Raw genomic sequence first — 22,703 nt, forward strand, 5'->3', positions numbered from 1 at the left:
TGCTTCACTCTGCGAGGGACAGGCCTGCATGGGGTAAGCCAGCTGTACAGAGTAGGGGCTACTGGAGCTGTGCCTCATGGGCCGCAGTGAGCCGAGGTGGGGGCAGGCTCTGGAACGTGAGAGCTAGAGGGATTCTCTCCTTGCCTTTGTGCAGAGGGCCTGAGCAGTGCTGGAGGAGACCATCACACAGCTTGTCCTCTGCTCATTTCTGGTGCTCCATGGCTCTGCTCTGGGCTTGAGCCCTCTCAACTAGGACTGGAGGCCATGGTGCTCTGCCCATAGCCAGGGTCATTAGGAGCCAGGTGGTAATGGCTATGGAAGCTGGTTGCACTCCATGCCTTTCAGGCACAGGGTCCAGTCAGGGTGAACTGGCCTGAGTGAACCCAGGAGTCCAGGCTTCCAGCCTCCTCCCTGCCACCTCCCCCAGGGGCAGGGATGGACTTCAGAACCAATCCCCAACCCTGCTCCGACCAGGATAAATCCACCCATTCCTAGTGGCTGGCTGGCATCCAGGTCTCCAGTACCACTTCTGTACTCAATTGCCCTGCAGGACAGGTACATAAGGGTCAACCCCTGCCTTAAGCCAGGCCCCACTTCCACACCAGTGCAGGCTCCGATTAGCCCTAAACCATCCCCAGCCCCTGGTGCCCTTCCACCACATTTCTGCCCAAGGCTAGACCCAGCAGGGAACTCACAAGTCCTGGCTTCCAGGCCTCCAAGCCCTACAACCCAACAGGAACAGGGCCCAGCCTTCACTCATCCCATCCAGCATGAATACACAAGGCTACAGCACACATTGCATTGTAAAAGGTTGTTAGTAGTTTGGGCTGGTACAAGGCTGGAGCTGCCTAGCACAGCTTGCCCAGCACAGGGCTCCACAGATGGCAACATTGTCAATGTGGAGCTCACTGCCTGCATCTGGGCCCAGGACACCTTCCAGCACCACCTGTAGGAGATAGAGCCCAGCATCAAGGCTCTGGCACCAAGAGACAGACACACATCTAGAGGACACCCTTCACAGCTGGCTGCCAGCCCCACATCCTCTTTACCCACAAGGGGGCACAAGTGGGATAGGAGAACTTCTGGGTCCACCCTTCAGCTCTAAGCATGTTCTAGGCAAGTCCTTGTACCCGGAGTGGGGGGTGCAAATCAAGCATCTTTCCAAGCCCTAAGGGTTTCACCTGCAGTCTCTGCATCCTGAAGGTCTCCATGGTCATGCGATGCCAGCCAGTGCCCTGCTGCCCCTTGGCTGACCAGATCCTGTGCCAAGCAGGGGAGCCTTCATAATGGAGATAGACATTTATTGTGCCTACCAAGGGAGGAACAATAGGCTGAGTGCCACAGAAGAGACCATGGCTGTGGGCACCTATGCCACCCAGGACTGCCAGCACAGCAGAACCAGGCTGTAGCTCAGAGAGCCAGGTACTCCTAACTGGGCTGTTACTGGCCCACCCACACTCAGTTCTCACATGAGTTGGCTGCACCCTGGAGCTCCGTGGTCTTTGGTCCAGACCCTAGGCCTGGGCAGAGGCCTGGTTTGGTGGCAAGGTCTAGGATGGGAAGCACCTTGGTCATTAAAACCCTGACAACTATAGCCCTGGCCAGCATGTGCTTCCCCTCCAAGGGAGGAGCGAGACATGGGCCCCATAGCCATGCTGGACACCTAGCTCACCCAAGCCCTCATCGCAGGACCAACCCGTGGTTGCAGCTTACTCATGCCAGAGCCCATGCGGCGGTACCAGAAGAAGATGCATCCAATCCCATGGAAAGTGGGGCTGATGACAGCAGCCATCTTGCCAGGGGCCCAGTGGATGGAGGGAGCCTTAAGGGAGAGGAAGCCACCTGTAGGAAAGACAACTATGCACTAAGGGTTGCAATAAAGAGATGCGTGTCCCAGGTCTATGATGCAGAGAAGCCTGCAAGATGCTTAGTGTTTGTGGCTCAGGCCTGGGGTCCCTCAGGAAAGCCAAGTGTTAAGAGGGAGCAGCAGTAGGGAATGGCATTAGGACTCCTGAGTCCCTTCCCCACTATGCCCCAATCTGCACAGCCTCCAAAGTAGGAGCCCCTGGCTGCCAGCAAGCTTATCCCAGGATGGAGCTGTAAGCCTGGTGTCCCTGCCTGCAGGGGGTGGATAGCCACCTGCAGGGTAGAGACCCTGGCAGACTTTGGTCATGAGGTGTTGGCTCTCTGGGCCAGAAGATTTTTGGGCACATGGTTTCCACAGCCAAGCAGGGCACAGCTAGGGGCTCTCATGGAGGCAGGACTTACCCCAAGAGGGACTGCATGATGGGTCAGAGCCACCATGGTCACTGGTCCCAGCTGATGGGCTCTGCCTGGCGAGAACCCAGTCCAGGTCATCGTCCACACTTTGCCACCAGCCACACAGGCCCTGCTCAAAGTTGCAGCCCTGCCATGGGGGCAGTCCTGGGGTTGCCCCCCCTTGTGGGATGCTGGGCATGGCATTGGCAGGGCCAGGCCGATGCCAAGGCAGGGAAGCAGCAAGGGACATGCCTCCTGCAGGTGCAGCTGTAGAAGGCCAGAGTGGAGCAGGTGCTGTGGAGAGAGCAGTGGTATCTGAATGGCCGGCAGGTGCCAAGGTGGTCAGCCTGCCCCATGGGGTCAGTAGAGGCTTCCTGGCTCCAGAGTGCAGGACTACTGATCCCCCAGGAGCCCCAGCACTGCTCTGCTCCTGCAGCATTGGAGCATGTGCCCCCTCAGTGCCCAGGGTGGGTGGAGCACTCCCTGGGGGGCTGGGAGTAGCTCTCCTGGTATCCGTCAGGGCTTGCAGGGTCAGCCATTTGTTTGCCAGGCTGGGGGTGGCCGTGAGGGACCGTGTCTCCAAGGGAGTCTGGTGCTGCTCTGTAGAAGGCAGGCCACGTCTCGGCCCCCCGTGAGACACTAGACTACCATGCCCTGGGCTTCTGGGAACAAGGGGTCCAAGTCCCACCACTGAAGAGCCTGCAGACCAGCTCTCACGGGCGGATGTCATCAGCCAAAATGGAAACCCTCTCGATGCTGTGGAGGCTGCTGTAGACTGGGAGTGCCAAACCCCTTGAGGAGGCCAGGCCTGTGGAGTGGGTGCATGGAAACAGCCCTTCTTCCTAGGGTCACTTTGAGGGGTAAGGACGTCTTTTGGGCTGTTCTGAGTCTGTTCTTTTGGCACAGCTGGGCAAGGCTCTGCCATACTTGTTCTGCTCAGCCAAGGCCACCCTATGGGCCTTTGGGCCTCTGCCCCAGCAAAGGCTGTGCTCCAGGTCTTCTTGGCCCTGCGAGCTGCACCATTCACAGTCTTAGCAGTTTTAGCAGATGGCCTGCTGCTCCCCTCTGCCAGCATAGAGGAACCATGGGGTAGGGCTAGGAACACTGGTGCAAGGCGATGTTGGGCCACAAGAGCCTCCAGAGGAAGCACAGATGTCACAGTGGTTTCCATTTTAGCAGTCTCAGTTAATGCCACCAAGAAGGATGGAGTCTCCCCAACATCCACCTGTCTGAGAGTGGTGGTGGCAGCAGCAGCAGCAGCAACTACCTCTGCATACCCTGCCAGAGTCTCTGGGGAAGCCTTCTCCATAGCATCTCCATGCAGGCCTACAGCCCCCATTGCTACAGGGCCATGTCCATAACCTCCCCCAGGTCTGCTCCAGGCACGTGGGCTTGGACTCTCTGTGGTTTTTGTTCTTGGTTCCTGTAGGCCAGGAGCTTGGGGCAGTGGAGCCAAAAACAGTGGCAAGGTTTGCTTGGCAGGGGGCCCACCATAGCAGGGTCTTGTGTCCACAAAAGGCTTCTTGACAGTGGTTACAGGAGCTTGTGTGTTGGTGGTTGGGACTTGACTACTTGCCTGTTCCTCACAGACCAGAGTCCATTTCTCAAGCACCCTTGGCACAAAGGTTCTTATAACAGGCCCCAGCTCAGTCTTTGGGACAGGCTCTGAAGGGGTAGCTTGTCCACTTCTCATCCTGGTAATGCCTTCATTTGCCTCCATTCCCCACTCCAGCACATTAGCAGAGGACTCCAGAGACAGTAGGACTTTGACAGAAGTTGTTTGCTCTGTAGCACTGGCTGGTCTGGAGATATTCTGAAGCCTCTTCTGCTCGGGTAGACTCGCTTCTGTTCCCAGCTCACCAGGATGGGCAGCCTGGACCACTGGAGCTCTCCAGGCTGGCGGTTCTCTTGCTGGAGTTGCTGTAGAAGGTGCCAGGAGGGAAGTGAGAGTGTACATTCGTTCTCTTTTCTTCCAACGGAGAAATCCAGCTTTCTTCTCCTTCAGCTCATGCCATCTGCTGGCAGAGGATACAGCCAACTGAACAGCAGAGCTTGCACTTTCTGCAGTCCCCACATGCAGGGCTGTTTTTGGGCTCTTGGAACCCCCTGGGGAGAGCAAGGTGTAGGTAGGGGACCATCTTCCAATGGGAAGGGGCACAGATAGAGTTAGCCCTGTTTTATTGCCAGGGTTACTTACAGAGTCTTGCACCCTCATCTCAGTTGAGTCAGATGCCTGGGGTAGCCGTGCCACCGGGGAGGTGGCAGAATCTGGGAAAGGCACAGAGGCTTCCACATTGGTCCCTGGAGAGAACACACTTGGTTGAATAGGAGAGGTGTGGTGGTGCATGCTACTCTTAGTGGTTTCCACCAGTCCCAGCTCTGCACGAGTCTTTGAAACACCTACTTGGAGGTAGTTGGGACTTCCCGAAAGCAAACTCGGGCCCTTCTCCTGCAGAGCAATGGCACCCTCAACTCCCACTGCAGTTGGATTGGCAGCCCAGGACTCAGAGAAGACTAGTGCAGTGGCCTGTGAGCTCACAGGCATGGCCATCTCTAACCTACCACTGGCAGCTGTATCTTGGCCATGACCCTTTGGGGTTGTTCTCATCTCATGAGGGTGACTAGTCCATGGGTGCTGAGCTGGGACCTCTAAGGTCTCCCAAGTGGAAGCCATCCAAGAGTTGTTCTTTTGGTACAGGGCAGACTTTGCCAGGGCAGTTGTAGGCTTATTACTGGCTAGGCTGGTGGTCCACTTTTCACCCTCCCCTTCTCCAAGAGGGGCTGTGGATTCTGCTGCAGCCAGCTCAGTAGGTGGCTCCAGATCATACCCTGGCTTTGGGGATGACGTCCATGCTGGGATGGGCAAGGAGGGCAGATTGGACAGCAGATGGACCATTGACCCCAGGAATGGGGAGACATCTCTTCTTCCCATCGTACGCAGCCAGGCCCCTCCGATCTCAGCAGTAGCTAGTCCAGGAGAAGTCAGTTCCAGGAGTCCCAGCTCCCCAGGAGGAGTTTTGGTATGGCTTCTAGTGGTATCAAGTTTGCCAGACACCTCCACATAGTGGCTCATAACTTCAGGATGCGTTTTGCCCTCCAGTGAGGAGGACTCAGTAGGACCCAGCTGCTCAAGGGCTTCTGTTCCTGAGAGCAATGGTGTTTCAGAGAGAGACTCTCTCTCCAGTCTCTGATCTGTGCTGGCATCTGAAACTCCCATCTCTGTGGTCACCTGCCCTATTGGCTCCACAGATTTCACATGTCCTTCACTGGGTAAGGTGGTCAATGGAAAGCTACCTGCAGGAGACTGAGAAACACCAGGCTCTTCACCTTCCAACGTGGTCCGGGCTGAGGGCACTGCTGTCCCTGTTCTGGGGCAGTTGGAGGCTGCTTGCCGAGCTGTTCCAACGCGGTGTGTTCCTGGAGAGGAGGCCTTGATTTTGCTTTCACCTTCTGTTAGGCAGGAGTCCAAGTCACCTTGACGGGACACTGCTGTAGTCTCCAACAGGGCATGGGCAGTGGAGGTCTCTAAAGAGAGAAAGGGTGTTGTGGAGCAGACACACCCTCCCACCCTAGCTGCCTATGGTCTCAGATGAGACAATCCTATAGACCATCTTCAGTATTTAAATTTAAAAGCCAACCAGCTTACTCCAGAGGACTGGTATCCCTTCTTTCTGTGGGATTACCATATTTACTTGCATGCCCCGTTCCCCACCTCTTCACCCCCAAGTCAAATCAAACTAGCCCTCCAGAGAGTTAGAAGTGCTTAAGTGTGGAAGCCGATTTCTCTTTGCTGCAACAGAAGCACTGTGCTCAAAGTGGCTGCTGCTCCTCTCTAGTTCCAACAAGCATAACCCCCTCACAGCCACAGTAGCTACTAGCCAAGCACTACAGAGGGTGCAAGATTGAACTGGCTCAGGGTAAGGGAGTTACCTCCTACAGTCTGTAATATCTTGATGATGCTTATGGTGTGGAAGAAAGAATCTAGAATAAGTAATCCCGCCACCCCCTTCTTTCTTTTCTTCTTCATGCCAAGTAGTAACAGTCTTGTGACTGCCTTCGCAAGGGTTTGGGGCCTAGCTTTGTTGCCATCCTACACCACCAAAAAGGTCCTGCTGCCTCATTCAGACTGTACTATAGAAATAAGTAGTCCTGAAGAGTGTCCAGGGAATGTGGCATCCCAGAAGACAGTCAGCTATGACTGCAAAGAGAGCCTGAGTGTACGTTGTAGGAAAAGGAGGAGTGTGTGTTATTTGGGGGGCATGTGGTATGCAAGAAAAAAAGAGAGAGACAGTTACCTGCATTCAGATTTCAAGTTCCAGCATGCACTGCCCTTCCACAAGTCACTGTTTTGAGGGTCTACCTCCCTTGCCCCAGGGTTAGTGGTTCCCATGGGCAGACCCTTCTCCCTTCCTAGAAGCAGGCTGATCTCCAGGTCTCTAGTATCAAATCAAAGAGCAGGACAAGCACCAGGCAGGAGGCATTCACGTTCTTCTTACCCAGTTCCACCCCCATCTGATGACACTTGTACAGCCTATTAACCCTGGCTATGTCCGAATGGCTCAGATAGTGCCTCTGGCCCAGTGCCATGTGGGGATCAGCAAGCGGTGTGATGGTGGGCCAGCCCGTCCTGCTGAAGGCATACCTAGAAGATAGTCAACAAGAGACTGGCTGGCATGTGCAGCAGAGAACCGCAAGCACCAGGTCACCAGTCTGTGACAGTTCCTAGCCAAGGGCTGCACTCACCTGCCATAGTGCAGGATGGAGGAGTAGTCATAGCCCACCAGCATGTTGGTAGTCCATGACTTCATGAAATTGACTTCAAATCCTGCAAGTCAAGAGGAAGAACTGCTCACTCCTGCCTCTGATGTCACTTGCCCTTTGTTGGGGCAACACATTTAGTGCAGTAGCTGGAAGAAGCAGGTCCTACCCTTCAGTACTAAAAGAACATGTCAGGATGTCATGAAGCTATGGCCAGACAAGTGGGATAGCAGTGGGAGACCTGCCTTTTTGCTTTGAATGGGGTTTTGGCACTGAGCAGCCCACTGACTTGGAAGTGGTGGGGGTGGGTTGGGTTGTGCCGCTTCCAAAAAGGCTTGAGACAGAAGCTGTAGGCCTTGCTAGAAAAAAAACAGTATCAAAATACAGCCACTGACCCATGCACTTTAAGAGGCCTCACTAATAGTTGGGAAGATGTGTTTATACCTAGTTCTGTATTCACTGGTGCCTAGTTCTGTTTGCACTAACTGTAGCTGGCTTTGGAATCTCCTGTAAAAACTGAGCTACTTTCCCAGCATTTCTGTGCAAGCCATATGTAGCTGCATGTATACATATGGCTTGCACAGAAGTGCTGGGAAAGTAGCTCAGTTTTAGAGGAGATTCCAAAGCCAGCTACAGTTAGTTGGCAAGATTAGCACAAGACATGAAAACAGAGGTCAGAGTAACCTGGCCACAGGTGTCCCTACCTGATGGGAAGATTGCATTAACTGGCAACAAGTAGGATGTGGAAGACATTGCCTCAGTGTTTTAGTAATTGAGGAGAACTAGGACATGTCTGCTGCAAACATGAAGTTGTTTTTGATCAGTGTATAAAGACAGGTCTGGGAACCCTCAGTACTTTGTACCAGGCTTTGGGGTTAGTTTCCATGCCTGAAAATTGACCCAGTTAGTACCATGCACCAGTTGGCCATGGATGCTAGTATCCAAGTTTGTTGTATGGACAACAACCCTGGGCAAGCTTGGTACTGAGAAACCAAGTCTGCTGTTTCCTTGAGAAAGGAGTCACAGCATCAGGCTGTATCCCGACACTATGCACACAGACCATCCAAACTGAGGGAGCCCAAGGTGACCAGTAACACCTAACCCCATTAGGGAAGTTGGTCAGCAGAACAGGGACTTCAGAAAAAAAAAACAAAAAAACAAAAAAAAAAAAACACCCAACACACTCCCCCCACCCCTCCCGCAGTTTGTGATCTCCGTAGAGCCAGCCCAGAACAGCAGAGCAAGCGGCAAGGACTCACCAGTCAAGATGTCGTTCCAGGAGATCTTGATGTACTTGTCCCGGTCAGCTCGGGAGTGCTCGTGCCAGAAACCCACCACATGCATGAGCTCATGTAGTGCTACTCCCTTCCCTCTCTGGAGGCAAGCAGGGTCCAGTGAAACCACCTGCATCCCACCAGCACGGCCCACACTGGAGAAACACCTGGACAAGCCAGGAGGCAGCACTCATTTGGAGGAGGGGGAAGAGGGGGCACAGCTTCAGGCTGGGCAGCCATCTTCACGTCAGGGATGGCCTAGGAGGTCACTACAGGAACACATTTATCTTCAGCCAAGTTGAGGTAGCGCTTGGCTCTACCCTAAGTTGCATTCCAACAGGGACTGTGCCATAGGTACCAAGCCCCATCTCTGGTCAGATGTTGGACCAATGGCCAGATGTTGGACCAATGGCCAGAACATGCCCAGCTTAAAATTGGTGGCAACTACCCCCTTCAAAGCTACTAGGGCAGGTGCCAAGCATCTCCAATGCAGAACATGTTGCCATCTCCCCTTTCACCATCAGTAGAAGTTGTTAGGCGTACTGAGTGCCAGAAGCCAACCTCATGCTCCTCCAAGATGCTGCTGGATTGTGACCCCCATCATGGCCCAAAAGGTACATCTGTCAGGGAACAGATGGGACCTCATAGGGCAGCTGAGGTCAAGACTGGTGCTGGACATAGCTTATTCAGAGGTGGGTACTGCATGACTTTACTCTGGACCTGCATCTAGAACTTGGCCACATCAGTCAGAGACCACAAGTAAGGGGGGGGGGGGGGGGGGGGGGGGGGGGGGAAGGAAAGGTGTCAAAACTGGGCTAGGAGCATCCTGTGCTCCTTCAGTCACTGGTGCAGAGCCCAGCACTGCTCAGCAGGAGGCCTGCACTGGTTCCAGCCCTTGCAGCTATGGAAGGGGGTGTTTGGGCAGTATGGTTTGATCTCTGCTGCCTGGGATGGGAGTCTGGCAGGCTCAGTTCTGCACTATGAAGTAAAGAACTGAGGGAGTCCCTGTTCTCCTGAGCACTATCAGAAGTGACAAGAAATAACACAGTCACAAGCTAGCAGAGGATAAATTCGGACTAGACATCAGGAGGTGCTACTGCACTGTCAGGGTGGGTAGGATCTAGAACCGACTTCCAAGCAAAGTGGTGCTGGCTCCTACCCTGGGGGGTCTTTAAGACAAGGATTGACAAAAATCACCTTGCTGCGGTCATTTGACCCCAGTACTCTTTCCTGCCCATGGCAGGGGGTCAGGCTTGATGATCTGCTCAGGTCCCTTCCAACCCTACTAACTATGAAAGCACAGAGGTTTCCCCCAAGGGGAAAGTCAGCATGGGGGAAGCTATAACAGGGCCTGCTTAGGTAGCAGCTTTGAGCCCTGGGAGCTTACAAGGATGAGAACACATCCAAATCAGTGGGAAGCCAACTGGGGGACCTTGCTTCCACCTCCAGCCCTGGAGGGTAGGGATGCACTGGCTGCCCCTGCCCAGGACTCACCCAGCCACAGGCATGATAGAGATGAAGTCCTTCTGGTATGACCGTGGCACAAACTTGACACAGGTGAAATGGGCAAAGTCTGCAAAGGCCTCCTGGATGACTGCCATGCTGGCTGCATCTGCGGCAAGAAGTGGGATCCCTCAGCACCAGTCACTTCACAGCCTCTTCCCGACACAGATTCCAGGACCTTGGCCCATGAGGTGCCACTGACCTTATCCCCCAGGGAGTGGCTGGCTGGCATTTAAGTCACCTCCTGCCCTATCACCACATTGCTTCACAGCCCATCAAGTGACAAAGCCATCTTCTTGCCAGTTCAGTGTGGCATCCTCTCTACCCTTCTCCAGGGAACCAGGAGTCCCTCTGAACCTGAGGCTTTGAGCCAGGGGGGCGGTCTTCAGACATCTCTGCTCACTCATACATGGGTCTGGGCACCCAAGAAAGAAGGCCACTGACCCAGAGTCAGCACCTACCATACACGTGGGACAGGATGTAGGGAATCCGGACGACTCCTTTCCTCTTTACCCACCTCGGGCTCACCACTGACAGTGCCCTGGAATGGCTCTGAAAAGAGACAGCAAGCATGTCAGGTGGTTGCTATTGGAATCCTGTCGGATTTCCCTGCTCGAAAGGTGTCTGCTAGTGCCAGACCCTCACAGAAGAGGTCTTCTAGGAGCGCTCAGCCACCTATGACCCAAGGGCAAGATCCAGCCGACAAAGAGACTGCATTTAGCCCAAGGCCAGAATACCGCCCCTGCCCTCCCAGGCCTTTTCCACTTCCACAGGAAACCATTTAAAGAAGTGCAATCCCCTACTACAGTGCCTACCTTTGCTGCAAAAATTTACATTGCTGATTGCTGCTGGCAACAGAAAACAAAAAAACCCAAACAAACCAATGCCATGCTGAGACATACCAACTGTCTAGATGGCCCAGCATCCTGTCACCAATGGATGCAGAAGTGGATGCTTTGGAGGGAGAGCATTGAGAGAGTCCATCTAGAGGGATCAGAACACCTCCCCCCCCCCCCCCCAATCCATTTAGATATGCCAGAGGAAAAATTTCCATCTCTTCTGTCAATAGTTCTATTGCCTATGAATTTAGTTTCTTTTTTGAATCTGGCTATAACCTGCCTTTACAAGCCTCCTGTGGGAATGAATTCCACAAGTTAACTGCATGCTTAAGAACCCAACGTGACAAAGTGCTTTTTTAAGTCTCTCCTGCTAAGTTCAGTGGGTGTCCCCTGGCTCTTGTGTTCTGGGACTCAGCGAAGAACACAATTGCATCCACAACTTTAACATGGCAGATTGCACTTTTGCAGTCCCACACTCTGCATCAGCTGGACAGGCACAATAGCCCTAGCTGTTGTGATGGTCAGTGTGGAAGCCAGAATGCCGGGAGTAGCCCGTCAGTCTGCTTTGTGCCTGCCCATGGCACAGCCCTCAGACAGGGGTGGCCAGGACTGCCTTGAGCCAGTAGAATCAGGAGGGCCTGAGCCCCTGCCCCTGCCCTCCTCCAGGCCCTTTGTGGCACAGCACTGGATACAGGCAGGTGTCCTATAGAAGTGCCTCACTGGTACAAGCCCTGGGCTCTCCGAGTGTGGGGCATGGCCGGTTTGTTCCTACCCTGGCACTCACCGTCTTGACAATGTCACCCTCCATCAGAAAGCTGCTCTCTGGAGCCTCTTGGGGGATGAGGTCTGGGAACACAAGAGCCAATGTCATTCAGGGTAACCTGGGCACCTCACCCACTTCCCTTCCCAGGCAAGAGACAGAAGGGGCTGTACACTGGGCACCCAGAAGCCACCCAACAGGCCTCCGAGCAGCTCAGAGCAGCCCATCAGCCACTGCCTGTTGCCCATGCCTGGGCACTACTCCCATCCCTCCCTGACAGGTCTTGGGGCCACTACTCATCCCCAACAAGCCTTCAGGACTGAGGGAAAGAGGATCTTATCCAGTCCCCTTCAGATGGAAGAGAAGTGTCAGTCTAGCATTGGCAGGATGAGCTCAAGCCACCTCACAGCTGCAGCCAAGCTTCATGTTCCTCAAGTGATCCCATGGCATGAGGCCCAGGGACCAGTGTCAGCCACCACAGCAGGCACCTTCTAGGCACATCTGGCTCTGTAGTGGGCCCACCCCCACCACAACCTGACCCTGCAACTGCTGCTGGGGAATGGGCCACTACTGCTAGGGTGCTAGCCAAGGCTGGGAGCCTAGCCACAGGAGTACCAGGTTCCATGGCAGCCAGGTAAGTGGCCCTGCCACCGACAGCAGTATCAGCCACAAAGCAGAGCAGGGTATGGCTCAGCCTAGCTCCTAACACTTGCAGACTTGCAAACAAGGGGTTGCCCACCTTTGTTAATGTTGAGGATGTCATCACCACCACCATGGCTCCTTGTCACACCAGCAGCATTTCCCAGAGGGTTGTAGAAAGTGTCTCCCTGTCCTCCTGGGGCACGGGGACAGAAGAAAGAGGGATACCTATCTATTTGCACCCCCATAAGGCATGGGTGCAAATAAATAGGCTTGTTTTGACAAGGCAGAATGAAGCCCTCATTTCTGATGGTTAGTTGTTAGAAGAAAGGTGCATGTGGATAAATATGGTACTCTGGTCACTGGAACACCCTGCAGCCCTGGTGGCTAAGCTGAGGTCCATCTCATTGTAGCCACCTCCCATAGCCAAGCCCCTGTGCTGTTGGGAGGCAGATCATGGGAGGTGGGTGTCAAAGGAGACACCCCTCAAAAAGGCTGAAGTGCCAAGAACCTCTCCTGCAAGAAAATCAGATCTATCAAGCACCCCACCAAAAGAATATATAAACACACACAACACAGGGTCACAGTTCCCTGCACCCCCCGCTCCCCCATGTTCAGCACATCAGATGGGATAAATCCAGAACTGCCTGTGGGTACATGGGGGAGGGGGGGCAGGGCTTGAGATGCTCTGTGGCATTCCCCAAGTGATGGTGACTAAGCCCAAAGTGGGCATTTGGGTTTGAGACCTAGCAGTGGCACCACAGACCAGACAGGGCTGCCCAAGCTAGCCAGTGGGACATACCCTAGGCCCTTCCTGGGCATAAACCCTGCTTTGCAGAGGGAGACAAACCCAGCAAGGAGCACCCTCCCCAGTCTGGCTCACACTCCCAAGCTCCGGCTCTTGGGGGAAAACTGAAATGCTGGCCAGATCCAGACAGCTGTCGTGGCAGGAGAGGACAGCTGCTTGCAGAGCGAGAATGGGCTGGGGCTGCAGGGTGTGGGCAGGCTTGAGCACTGAGAATTCCCATGCTGGAAGGGGCAGGCTGCAGAGGAGAGCAGCTCCCCTTGCAGAGTCCTGGAAAACCTCTGGAACTGGTCAAACATGGTAACAGCAGGGTCCACAACAGCTCACTGTCAAGCAGGCCATGAGGAGTTAGTGTTTTTACTACTCTATGTAGGGGACAGACACTGCAGATCATAGCTGATAATACTTCTTCACACTTATTCCTCACCCCAGATGAAGCCATTGCTGTCTCTGACCCCTGGAGCAAGGAGTTCCCAGCTCAGAAAGCTGGGGGGGAATGCAAATCAGGCCCCATTGCCTTAAATCATGCTTCTTGGGATACAACAATGCATCTTTTCCCTGAAGTCATGGATTGGAAGGGACCTCAGGTGGTCATCTAGTTCAACCCCCTGCTCAAAGCAGGGCCAGCCTCAACTAGATCATCCCAGCCAAGGCTTTGTCAACCCAGGTCTTAAACCTCCAGAGTCCACAACCTCTGGGTAACCTGTTCCAGTGCCCCCCCAAAAATGCTCTAGAGAAGCTGCTGGAGGAAAGAGCTAATATTATCCTGTCCCCCACCTGCATCTAGTTTTGTTCTGCAGAAGCCCCCTGAACACCAGTATGCTAGGAAGAGTGCATCTTTCCCAGCACAAAGATGAGGAGAAAGTCCTTCCTGCATCTCCACTGCAGCGTGCTCTGCAGGCACATGCAGTATTCTCTCACACGCAACACCTCTGCATACAAGGAACACCACATTTTCTGAAGAGCGGAATGAATAAAGGATTTTTTTCAGCTTGGTCTTCATCTCACTCCCCCTCCAAATCCCTACATTCTGCTGAAGGTAGATGTAGGATTTTTGAAGAGAGCTTTAAAATGTCTTCAGGGCTGTGGAGTAAAGAGGCCAGACCAGAAACAGCTAGCACAGCAATACTGCCCTCATAAAAGTGTTAGTGGAACATAAGGGACAAGGGAGGTAATCATTAATGCTTTTGGAGTAAAGAGTAAGGAGCTATTAAGCCAGACTCCTTCAGCTGCCCAAGTACAAGTGCAATGGCTGCTGCACTGTGGAGCAAGTATCAAGGTAGTGTACTTTTATCCAAGGCAGAGGAGAAAAAAAGTAAAGAGAGCTTCCTAGTTTGTCCGTTCAGTTTTGGACCCCCCCCACTATAGAAAGGACATGGACAAATTGGAGAGAGAGAGAGAGAGTCCAGTAGAGGGGAACAAAAGTGGTTTGGAGGCTGGGACACACAACTTCTGAGGAGAGACCGAGGTAACTGGGCTTATTTAGTTCGGAGAAGAGAAGAGAGAGGGGACTTAATAGCAGCCTTCAACTACCTGAAGTGAAGTGGGGTGCAAGAGAGGATGGAACTGCACTGTTCCCAGGGGTGGCAGATGACAGAACTTGAGACCATCGCTCTTTGTTGCAGCAAGGGAAGTTTAGGTTAGATATTAGGAAGAATTCTCTCACTAGGAGGGTAGTAAAACACTGGAACAGGTTACCCAGAGCGGTGGTGGAAGCTCTATCATTGGAGGTTTAAGACCTGGGTAGACAAAACTTTGCCTGGGATGATGTAGTTGGGGTGGGGTCCTGCTCCGAGCAGGGGGTTGGACTAGATGTGACCTCCTGAGATCCCTTCCAACCCATGACTTCAGGGAAAAAGGATGTGTTGTATCCAAGAACTACGGTCTATGTTGACAGCGGGGCCTGATGGCCCTTCCCCAGTCTTTCTGAGTTCAGAACGCCTTGCCCCAGGGGTCAGACACAGAGTTGCCTTCATTCAGGGTGAAGAATAAGTGTCAAGCAGCATTATCAGCTATGACTTGCACTGTACCCACCTGCAGCTCAGCTCAGGGAAGGAGCAGGTCAGGCCTGCACCCTGTGCAAGTGAAAACAGCCCTGAATAGGTGCCGGGCAATCTGCTTGCTCACAGCAGGGCCAGTACTAGGAAATACCAACCTCCCCACCCATCTGCCCCGAGAAGTCTTCTCCATATGCCTGGTCACAGCAGGCCAGGCCTTCCCAGTCTGTAGCAGCTGCTGTCAACCAGAATCCCAGGGCTGGAGGGGACCTCAGTGGGCATTAGATCTAACCCTTGCATGGATGCAAGACACCAATCCTAGATCATCCTTGTCCAAGGTATATCCAGTTACCTCTTAAAAGCCTCCAGTAATGGCAATTCCACCACTCCCCTGGGCAGCCGGTCTACTGCTTTACAGCTCTAAGTATAAAGAAGCATTTCCAGTCCAAACCTACTTTACTGCAAAACTTCAAGCACCTTGCTGTCCAGCCATGGAAAAATGGGTGTTCTCCCTCTTCTTTATGGGAGCCCTTCAGCAATTAGGAGACCACTATCCAGCGTTTCTCCAAGCTCGACATACCCAGTTCTCTCAACCTGTCCTTCTGCAGCTGCCTTGAGGCCTTCATCATTTGTCACCCACCTCTAGCTTCTCCATGTTCTGCTTAAAATGCAGAGCCCAGAACAGCACAAAAAACTCTAGATGAGATTAACCAGGACTAAGTGGAGGCACCATCATCCCTTGTGTCTTGCATATAATGCTCCTCATTGATGCATCCCAGAACTCCAGTTGTCCCACCTCCTTTTAGAGCACAACAGGCCAACGCTTACAGCATGATGCCCCCTGATCCACTGCAATCCCAAGGTTCTTCCCAGCAGTGCTGCCACTCAGCCAGTTATCTCCCCAGCTGTATTTGGACTTTTGATTTTCCCTCCTAAAGTGCAGCACTTCATATGTCTGCACTGAGCTTCATCCTGCCGACCCCAACCCAGCTTTCTAGTTCATCAAGATCCATCTTCATTCTACTCCCAGCCTCCAGTGCTTCTGCAGTCTTTCCCAGTCTTGCATCATCTAGCAACTTGTACAGGAAGCTCTGTGCTAAAATCCAAATCATTAACAAAACACTCATTGAATTGCTGTTGTGGATTCAATACTACTGCAATTTCATTTACAAGCTCCTTCCAGTCCAACATAAATCCATTTATAATGGTTCTTTGTTTGCAGTTATGGAGGCAGTTCTCTGTTTCTGAAGACATCTAGCCAACATCACCAGTTTCATGTGGGGCTGTCCAAAGCCTTGCTGAAGTACAAATACAGTGTGTGCTGCATCCCCTCCATCCACCAAACCAGCTATTTTAACAAATTGAGAAAACAGCATTCTAGCCAGGGACTCAGAGTCCATGTGGCACATACTCATTACCCAGACAAGTCAGACTGGGGTCAGCTCTGCCAGACTGAGTGATGCTACATCCCTTCAGCAGGCCACAGCTAGGCATTTCCAGAGCCCAGGGGGTCCCGAATCATGATAGCATGGAAGGTTTAAACTGTGGTAATAAGTTTAAATCGGGCTCCTAACTACTCGACTAAGAAAACAGACAGAGGCCAGAAGTGCTGATACTGCTTATTTCAGTTGCTTCTTCCGAGATAAGGAATCCTGCATGCCTTGTTTTGTCTTGATACATTACCCTGTGCACAGATGTTTTCTTTATGTAAACTGCCTGTATGAGATTTACTTCCATTTTTTTCCCCCCTCTTTCTGTCTTAAATATAAAATATGCTTGTAAACTTAGAGTTCAAGAAATCCTTTGAAACAGACAAGTGGGCGATACCCCTTGCTGCATGAAATCCTCTCTGTGATCACAGTATAGCCCTAAATAAAGAAAAGCTGGCTCTGTCAGTTCTGATTCAAAACACAACGCAAAGTTTGATTTCTTCCACAAAACCCTTGACAAATTACCTTACTTACTCATATACCACATGCACACCCTCCACAAAAAAAAAAAAAAAAAAAAACTCCCCACACAACAAACATACCTCCAAGATTGGAGGGAGTATTTTCAGCAAGCAAGCTGGTTTTCTTTTGCCGGAATAGAAGCATGGAGACACTGTGCTAAGAAGCCTCAGGGAGAAGTGGCAGGCATCAAGCAGCACAGGCAGAGTCTAACCTTAACCACTGTGCAGCTACTGGCGATGAAGTAGCTTTTGGCTGAAAATCCACCAAGGTAGCTGAAGGTGAGCAAGCTGCTGCCTGCATTATGTAGTATCACTAAGCTTGTGGTGAGGAAACTAGTTTTCACAGGAACTTGGGTAAACAGCAAGTTAGCAGTAGCAAGCCTTGCTACTGCTTTCTCAAGCCTCTGGGGCCTATACTTGTTCTGCAACACCAGAGAGTTCTTGCTACCTCACCCAGATTTTCTCCTAGGATGCCATCCATGCTCCTTGGGTACACTTTCCAGGAGGACTTACTCTGTGACAGCCTGCCATGGCTCTGGAAGAGTCTTTCCCTCCATTCCTGCTTTTAAGAAAGGCATATAGATTGTATTTGTGGGCCTATAATGTACAAGTACAGTAGCCTCCCTAGCTGTGCATTCAGACCTTCGACGCCTCCAATGCAGACAAATCTCAGACCTGCTTAGACATGAACCCTGGATATTGGTCAATCCTCAGGCCATCCCCACATGTTCTACACCAGGAGTCCTGTACCCCTGGCCACAGGGGAACAGCTACTGAACCCACCATTGAGACCCACTGACAAGACCTGCCCAGCCCTAGAGGCAGATCACCAGGCTGCACCCCCACCATCCCAGACAGCCTGACCAGGCCATACAGTGACCCAGGCCCCAATAAAGGAGGAGGGCTCCCATTCCCCAACCTACCCCAACATCTCAAGTAGTTGGTAGGCAGCCTCAAGGGGCAGCTACCACATCTCGAGGCCAGGCAAGCATCCCTCAGCTTCGCTTTCTGTGGCTTGAGATGCAGGCCCCAGTGGCTTCTTTCAAGAAACCCTGGCAAGACCAGCACTAAGGCAAGAGAATAGGGCCTGCCAGGATAGACAGGAGGAGGACTGTGGGTAGGGTGGCCATCACAGAGGACATTCCAGTTTTCTGCTACTCTGTCCTCTATTGATTTGAAACCTGGCACCTTTATGTCCTCCATTCCCTCCCCACCCCCTTGAAGAGTCATTTGGGAATGGTGTCTCAAGGCAGGCTTTGGCTTCCTTGACAACGACCCGCACATCATGATAAGAGACATGCTCGGATGGGATGGACTCCACTTTTCCCCTAAAGGTAAGCATGAGTTTTCTTCTAGGTTGGCAGATCTCCTCTGGCAGGCTATAAACTAGGCTCGTCGGGGGAAGGGGAAAAGACAAGGGCAGAGGAAGCCTTGGACTGTCAAACCAAGCAATACCTACAAGTACAGCCCAACTTAGACCAATGAGTGTAACATATACACAGGTAAGTGACAGGGCCAGGGCAATGCTGAGATTAGGGGGCCAGTCCACACATCCTCAGGAGGCCTGAAATGCCTCTACACAGACACTCGTAGTATGGGAAACAAGCAAGAGGAACTTATCCTCCTGCTAGCTGACACCAACCCAGACATAGTGGGGCTCACTGAAACGTGATGGGACCCAACACATGACTGGGCAGTGAATATCAAGGGCTATAGGCTGTACAGAAGGGATAGGACAGGGAAGAAAGGTGGGGAGTGGTGGTCTACATTAAGGAGGAATACACATCCTCATCAATTAGCAAAGAATCAGAGGAGGGGCACTCTGAAATGCTCTGGGTTAGAAGACAAGGCAGTCAAGGGGAAAGAGATGCAACAGTGGGGGTCTACTACAGACCACCCGACCAAGGGGAAGAGCTCGACCAGGAATTCCCAAGTCAGGTCACAGAGGCAGTTAGGTCAAAGGATGTGGTCATCATGGGTGACCTGAACTTTCTAGACATCTGCTGGGAAGAGCGTGCAGCCAGGTCTGACCTCTTACATAGGTTCCTAGCCAAAATGCAGGACCTCCATCTAATCCAGGAGGTGCACAGCCCCACCAGGGGAGACGCCTTGTTGGACCTGGTGCTGGCCATGGGAGACGACCTGGTGAGGGGGCTGCGAGTGCTCAACCATCTGGGCGACAGTGATCATCGCCTGCTGGGATTCACCATCCAGCGCAAGGTGGCAAAGGCCTGTAGCAAGGCAGCAGCCCTGGACTTCAGGAGGGCGGACTTCAATGAGCCAAGGAGAAGAGTCAGGGAAGCACTGAGGTCCCGGAGGGGAGGGGAGCCAGGTGTCCAAGGAGAGTGGTCACTCCTTAAGGAGACAATCCTCCAAACCCAAAGGGAGGTAATCCCAACATGAATCAAAGGGGGGAGGAGGGCATAAAAGCCCCCATGGCTCACCAAAAGCATCCGGGAGTGTCTCCTGGACAAAAGGGAGGTGCACACCCAATGGCAGGGAGGGGTCATCACCAGGGAGGATTATACTGCAGTTGCTCAGGGCTGCAGGGGGGCAGTCAGGGAGGCCAAGGCAGAGATGGAACTGGGACTAGCTTCCCAGATCAAAAGACAAGTAGTCCTTTTTTAAATAGGGGGCAAAAAGAAGATACCAGGTAACGTGGGGCCCCTGCAAGACACGCTAGGAAATATGGTCATCACACCAGATGACAAAGCCAATAAATTTAACAATTTCTTTGCCTCCATTTTGCTAAGCAGAGACTGGAATAGCCACCCCCCTCTGGCCCCAGGGGAGGTGCAACTAGGCCAAGGGGCAATGAGAACCTAGTCAGGGAACTTCTGCGGGGACTGGATGCATTTAAAAAAAAAAAAACAAACAAACCCCCAGCTGGTCTGGACGATCTCCACCCCAGAGTGCTGAGGGAATTACCTGAGGTCATTGCGGGACCCCTGGCACGGCTGTACGAGCACTCATGGTGCTCTGGTGTGGTGCCAGAGGACTGGAAGAGGGTCTATGTGGTTCTCATCTTCAAAAAAGGGAGGAAGGAGGACCCGGGGAACTATAGGCCGGTTAGACTTACCTCGATCCTGGGGAAGCTTTTTGAGAGAATTATCCTGGCACATGTCAATGAGGGGCCAGCGGGGGCAGTTATGCTTAGGGGCAACCAACACGGGTTCGTTAGAGGCAGGTCCTGTCAGACCAACCTGGTGGCTGTCTATGACCAGGTTACCACATCCCTGGATGCAAGGGTAGCAGTGGATATAGTCTTTCTGGACTTTCAAAAGGCCTTCAACACTGTCTCTCACCCCGTTCTCATTAAAAAAACTAGGGGACTGTGGTGTCAGCAGTCAGATGGGTTGCTAACTGGCTGGAGGGCTGCACCCAGAGAGTGGTGGTAGATGGGTCATTTTCAACTTGGAGAGACGTGGGCAGTGGGGTCCCCCAGGGCTCAGTCCTCAGGTCCGCACTGTCAACATGTTCATCAGCGACTTGGACGAGGGGGTAAATAGCACCCTGTTCAAATTCGCAGATGACACTAAGATGTGGGGGGATGTGGGCACACTAGAAGGAATAGGCTGCAATTGGACCTAGACAGGCTACAGGGGTGGGCAGATGAGAACAGGATGGGATTCAACACAAGTGCAGGGTGCTGCACCTGGGGAGGAAGAACCAGCACCATACCTACAGGCTGGGGAACTCCCTTCTTGTCAGCATGGAGACGGAAAAGGATCTGGGGGTCATCATTGACTCCAAGATGAACATGGACCAGCAGTGTGAGGATGCAGTCAAGGAGGCCAACCGCACCTTGTCATGCATCCGCAGATGCATCTTGAGCAGGTCCAAGGAGGTGATCCTCCCCCTCTATGCAGCACTGGTCAGGCCGCAGCTGGAGTCCTGCATCCAGTTCTGGGCGCTGCACTTCAGGAGGGATGTGGACAACTTGGACAGGGTCCAGAGGAAGCCACTCGCATGGTCAAGGGGCAGTGGGGCAGACCCTATGAGGAGAGGCTATGGGACCTGAACCTGTTCAGCCTCCACAAGAGAAGGCTGAGGGGGATCTAGTGGCCTGTTACAAACTAGTCAGAGGGGACCAGCAGGCACTGGGGGAGTCCCTGTTCCCCCGAGCACCGCCAGGAGTGACTAGAAATAACGGTCACAAGCTGGCAGAGGGTAGGTTTAGGTTAGACATCAGGAGGCGCTACTTCAGTCAGGGCGGCTAGGATCTGGAACCAACTTCCAAGAGGTGGTGTTGGCTCCTACCCTGGGGGTCTTTTAAAAAGGAGGCTAGATGAACACCTTGCTGAGTCGTTTGACCCCAATACTCTTTTCTGCCATGGCAGGGGGTTGGACTCGATCTGCTCAGGTCCCTTCTGATCCTACAAACTATGAAAAGACAGAGAACATAAAGGCATCCAGTTTCATATCAATAGAGGACAGCCAGATTGTCCTCTATGATGGCCACTAGCTGTGAGGCCAACTCCAGCACCCACTGCAGCCAGACAGGATAGAGACTAGGTAGACACACCCCACTGTACCCTCTTGCCTTTTAAGGGCAGAGAGAAAGAGACAGGAAGTAGAGAAAGTAACAAGCCTGCCAACTCCATCAGCCTCCAGTATTAAGCAGTTTTTTTATTCTCACCCTAACAATAGAGAAAGAGACATAGCTGCCACTGGGTAAACTGAGGCACAGTTCAAACTCTAGGCAAGGAGGATTCAGCAGGAGCACCAAGTAGGGCACCCTTGTCCCCTCTGCTCAGTAGGGCTCTTCTTGCACCCCCAGGATGGAGTTGTCACAAGCTTAAGGTGGCTTCAAGAGCAGCTCAAGGCCAGACCCTGCTTTGCCCTAGCCACAGCCTGCAGCCTGAGCCCTCTTTGCTCAGAAGCCAGGAGACTCCAAACACATATTTTACCAGAGTTGGGACAGTTTCCCTAGCACCCCCACCCCCTTAGTTAGGGTTTGGCAGCTCAGGAGCTACTTAACTGAGCCCTCTCTGGAGCACCTCATGTTTTCAGACCATACAGAAAGGAGACATTACTACAGGAAAAAACACTCCCCTCCTCCCCCACATTGAAGGGGAAGAGAGCACAGCCTTACCTTTTGCAAGCCAGATGAGGCCTAAGATCACAGGCCAGATACCACAAGGCAGACCCATGGCACAGGGAACAATACAGAGCCCTAGCAGCCACCCTGACAACACAACCACAAACAACAAAAGCCAGTCTGTTCACAGCCCCCACCCCCTCCCAGCCCTGATAAAGGGGCAGGCTGGAGCTGCACCTGATCCCAGTCTCCTGATTAAGGTAATTAGCCACAGAGCCCACAGGGCAGCTAAGAGACTGCCACAGGTGTGTGCTGCAGGGCTGGGGGCCTTTCTGCGGATACAAGCTCACTGCATATCAGCTAGTACAGGTACCAGGGTGACCAGCATGAATAAACCCAGAGTCCTGTACAGACACCATGCAGTGTTGTAGGATGCACAGACACGTTGTGGTGGGTGCACAGGTGTTGGATACACACAGTGCTGTGGGGCACAAACTGGGTGTACGTACTGTAGGGCAGTGCTTCTCAAAGTGGTGGTTCACAGACCAAGCCACCGGTCACCAGTCTGCAGCGAGTTGCCAGGAAAGAAAGAGTTCATACGTTGCGCCGCAGTTTGTATGTTCCAACGCTCCAGGTGACGTCGCGTTGTGCGAGGTGAGGAAAGAGAAAGAAACAGCTGGTCACACATTTGTGTAGCGCTGTTACACACAGATGCTGCCACTGGCTGAACTGGGCACCGGTCCCTGGCCTGCTGGAAAAAAATTGCTGGTCCATCACATCAGATGGTTTGAGAAGCACTGCTGTAGGGCACAGAGATGCTCTGGACACACACTCACATATAGTGCTGTGGGGTGCACACACTGTGGATAATATAACA

The 22,703-nt window shown here is 52.8% G+C and overlaps 1 protein-coding gene across 1 annotated transcript; it reads right to left on the reverse strand.

Annotated features, from left to right (window-relative positions):
* Positions 1 to 814: 814 nt before the first annotated feature.
* Positions 815 to 21,938, reverse strand: LOC149858597 (uncharacterized). The gene is made up of 12 exons (XM_090061559.1): positions 21,881 to 21,938; positions 12,133 to 12,228; positions 11,418 to 11,479; positions 10,256 to 10,346; positions 9,786 to 9,903; positions 8,277 to 8,458; positions 7,003 to 7,084; positions 6,756 to 6,901; positions 2,269 to 5,784; positions 1,714 to 1,842; positions 1,182 to 1,309; positions 815 to 946 (listed from the first exon to the last, which is right to left on the reverse strand). The coding sequence occupies exons 1-12, from the start codon at positions 21,936 to 21,938 to the stop codon at positions 815 to 817; spliced, it is 4,740 nt and encodes a 1,579-aa protein (XP_089917685.1).
* Between the last annotated feature and the right edge of the window lie 765 nt (positions 21,939 to 22,703).

This window comes from Crocodylus siamensis, chromosome 8, assembly GCF_052110815.1.
Source record: "Crocodylus siamensis isolate JL-2025a chromosome 8, ASM5211081v1, whole genome shotgun sequence".
NCBI classification, from domain to species: domain Eukaryota; kingdom Metazoa; phylum Chordata; order Crocodylia; family Crocodylidae; genus Crocodylus; species Crocodylus siamensis.

Excerpts from the sequence above, each read along its gene's own strand:
- LOC149858597 (XM_090061559.1), bottom strand. The coding sequence starts at position 21,938 with ATGGGTCTGCCTTGTGGTATCTGGCCTGTGATCTTAGGCCTCATCTGG. Across the intron at positions 6,902-7,002 it reads TCCATCCTGCACTATGGCAG|GTATGCCTTCAGCAGGACGG; the intron begins GTGAGTGCAGCC and ends ACTATCTTCTAG. Across the intron at positions 1,843-2,268 it reads ATCATGCAGTCCCTCTTGGG|GTGGCTTCCTCTCCCTTAAG; the intron begins GTAAGTCCTGCC and ends TCTTTCCTACAG.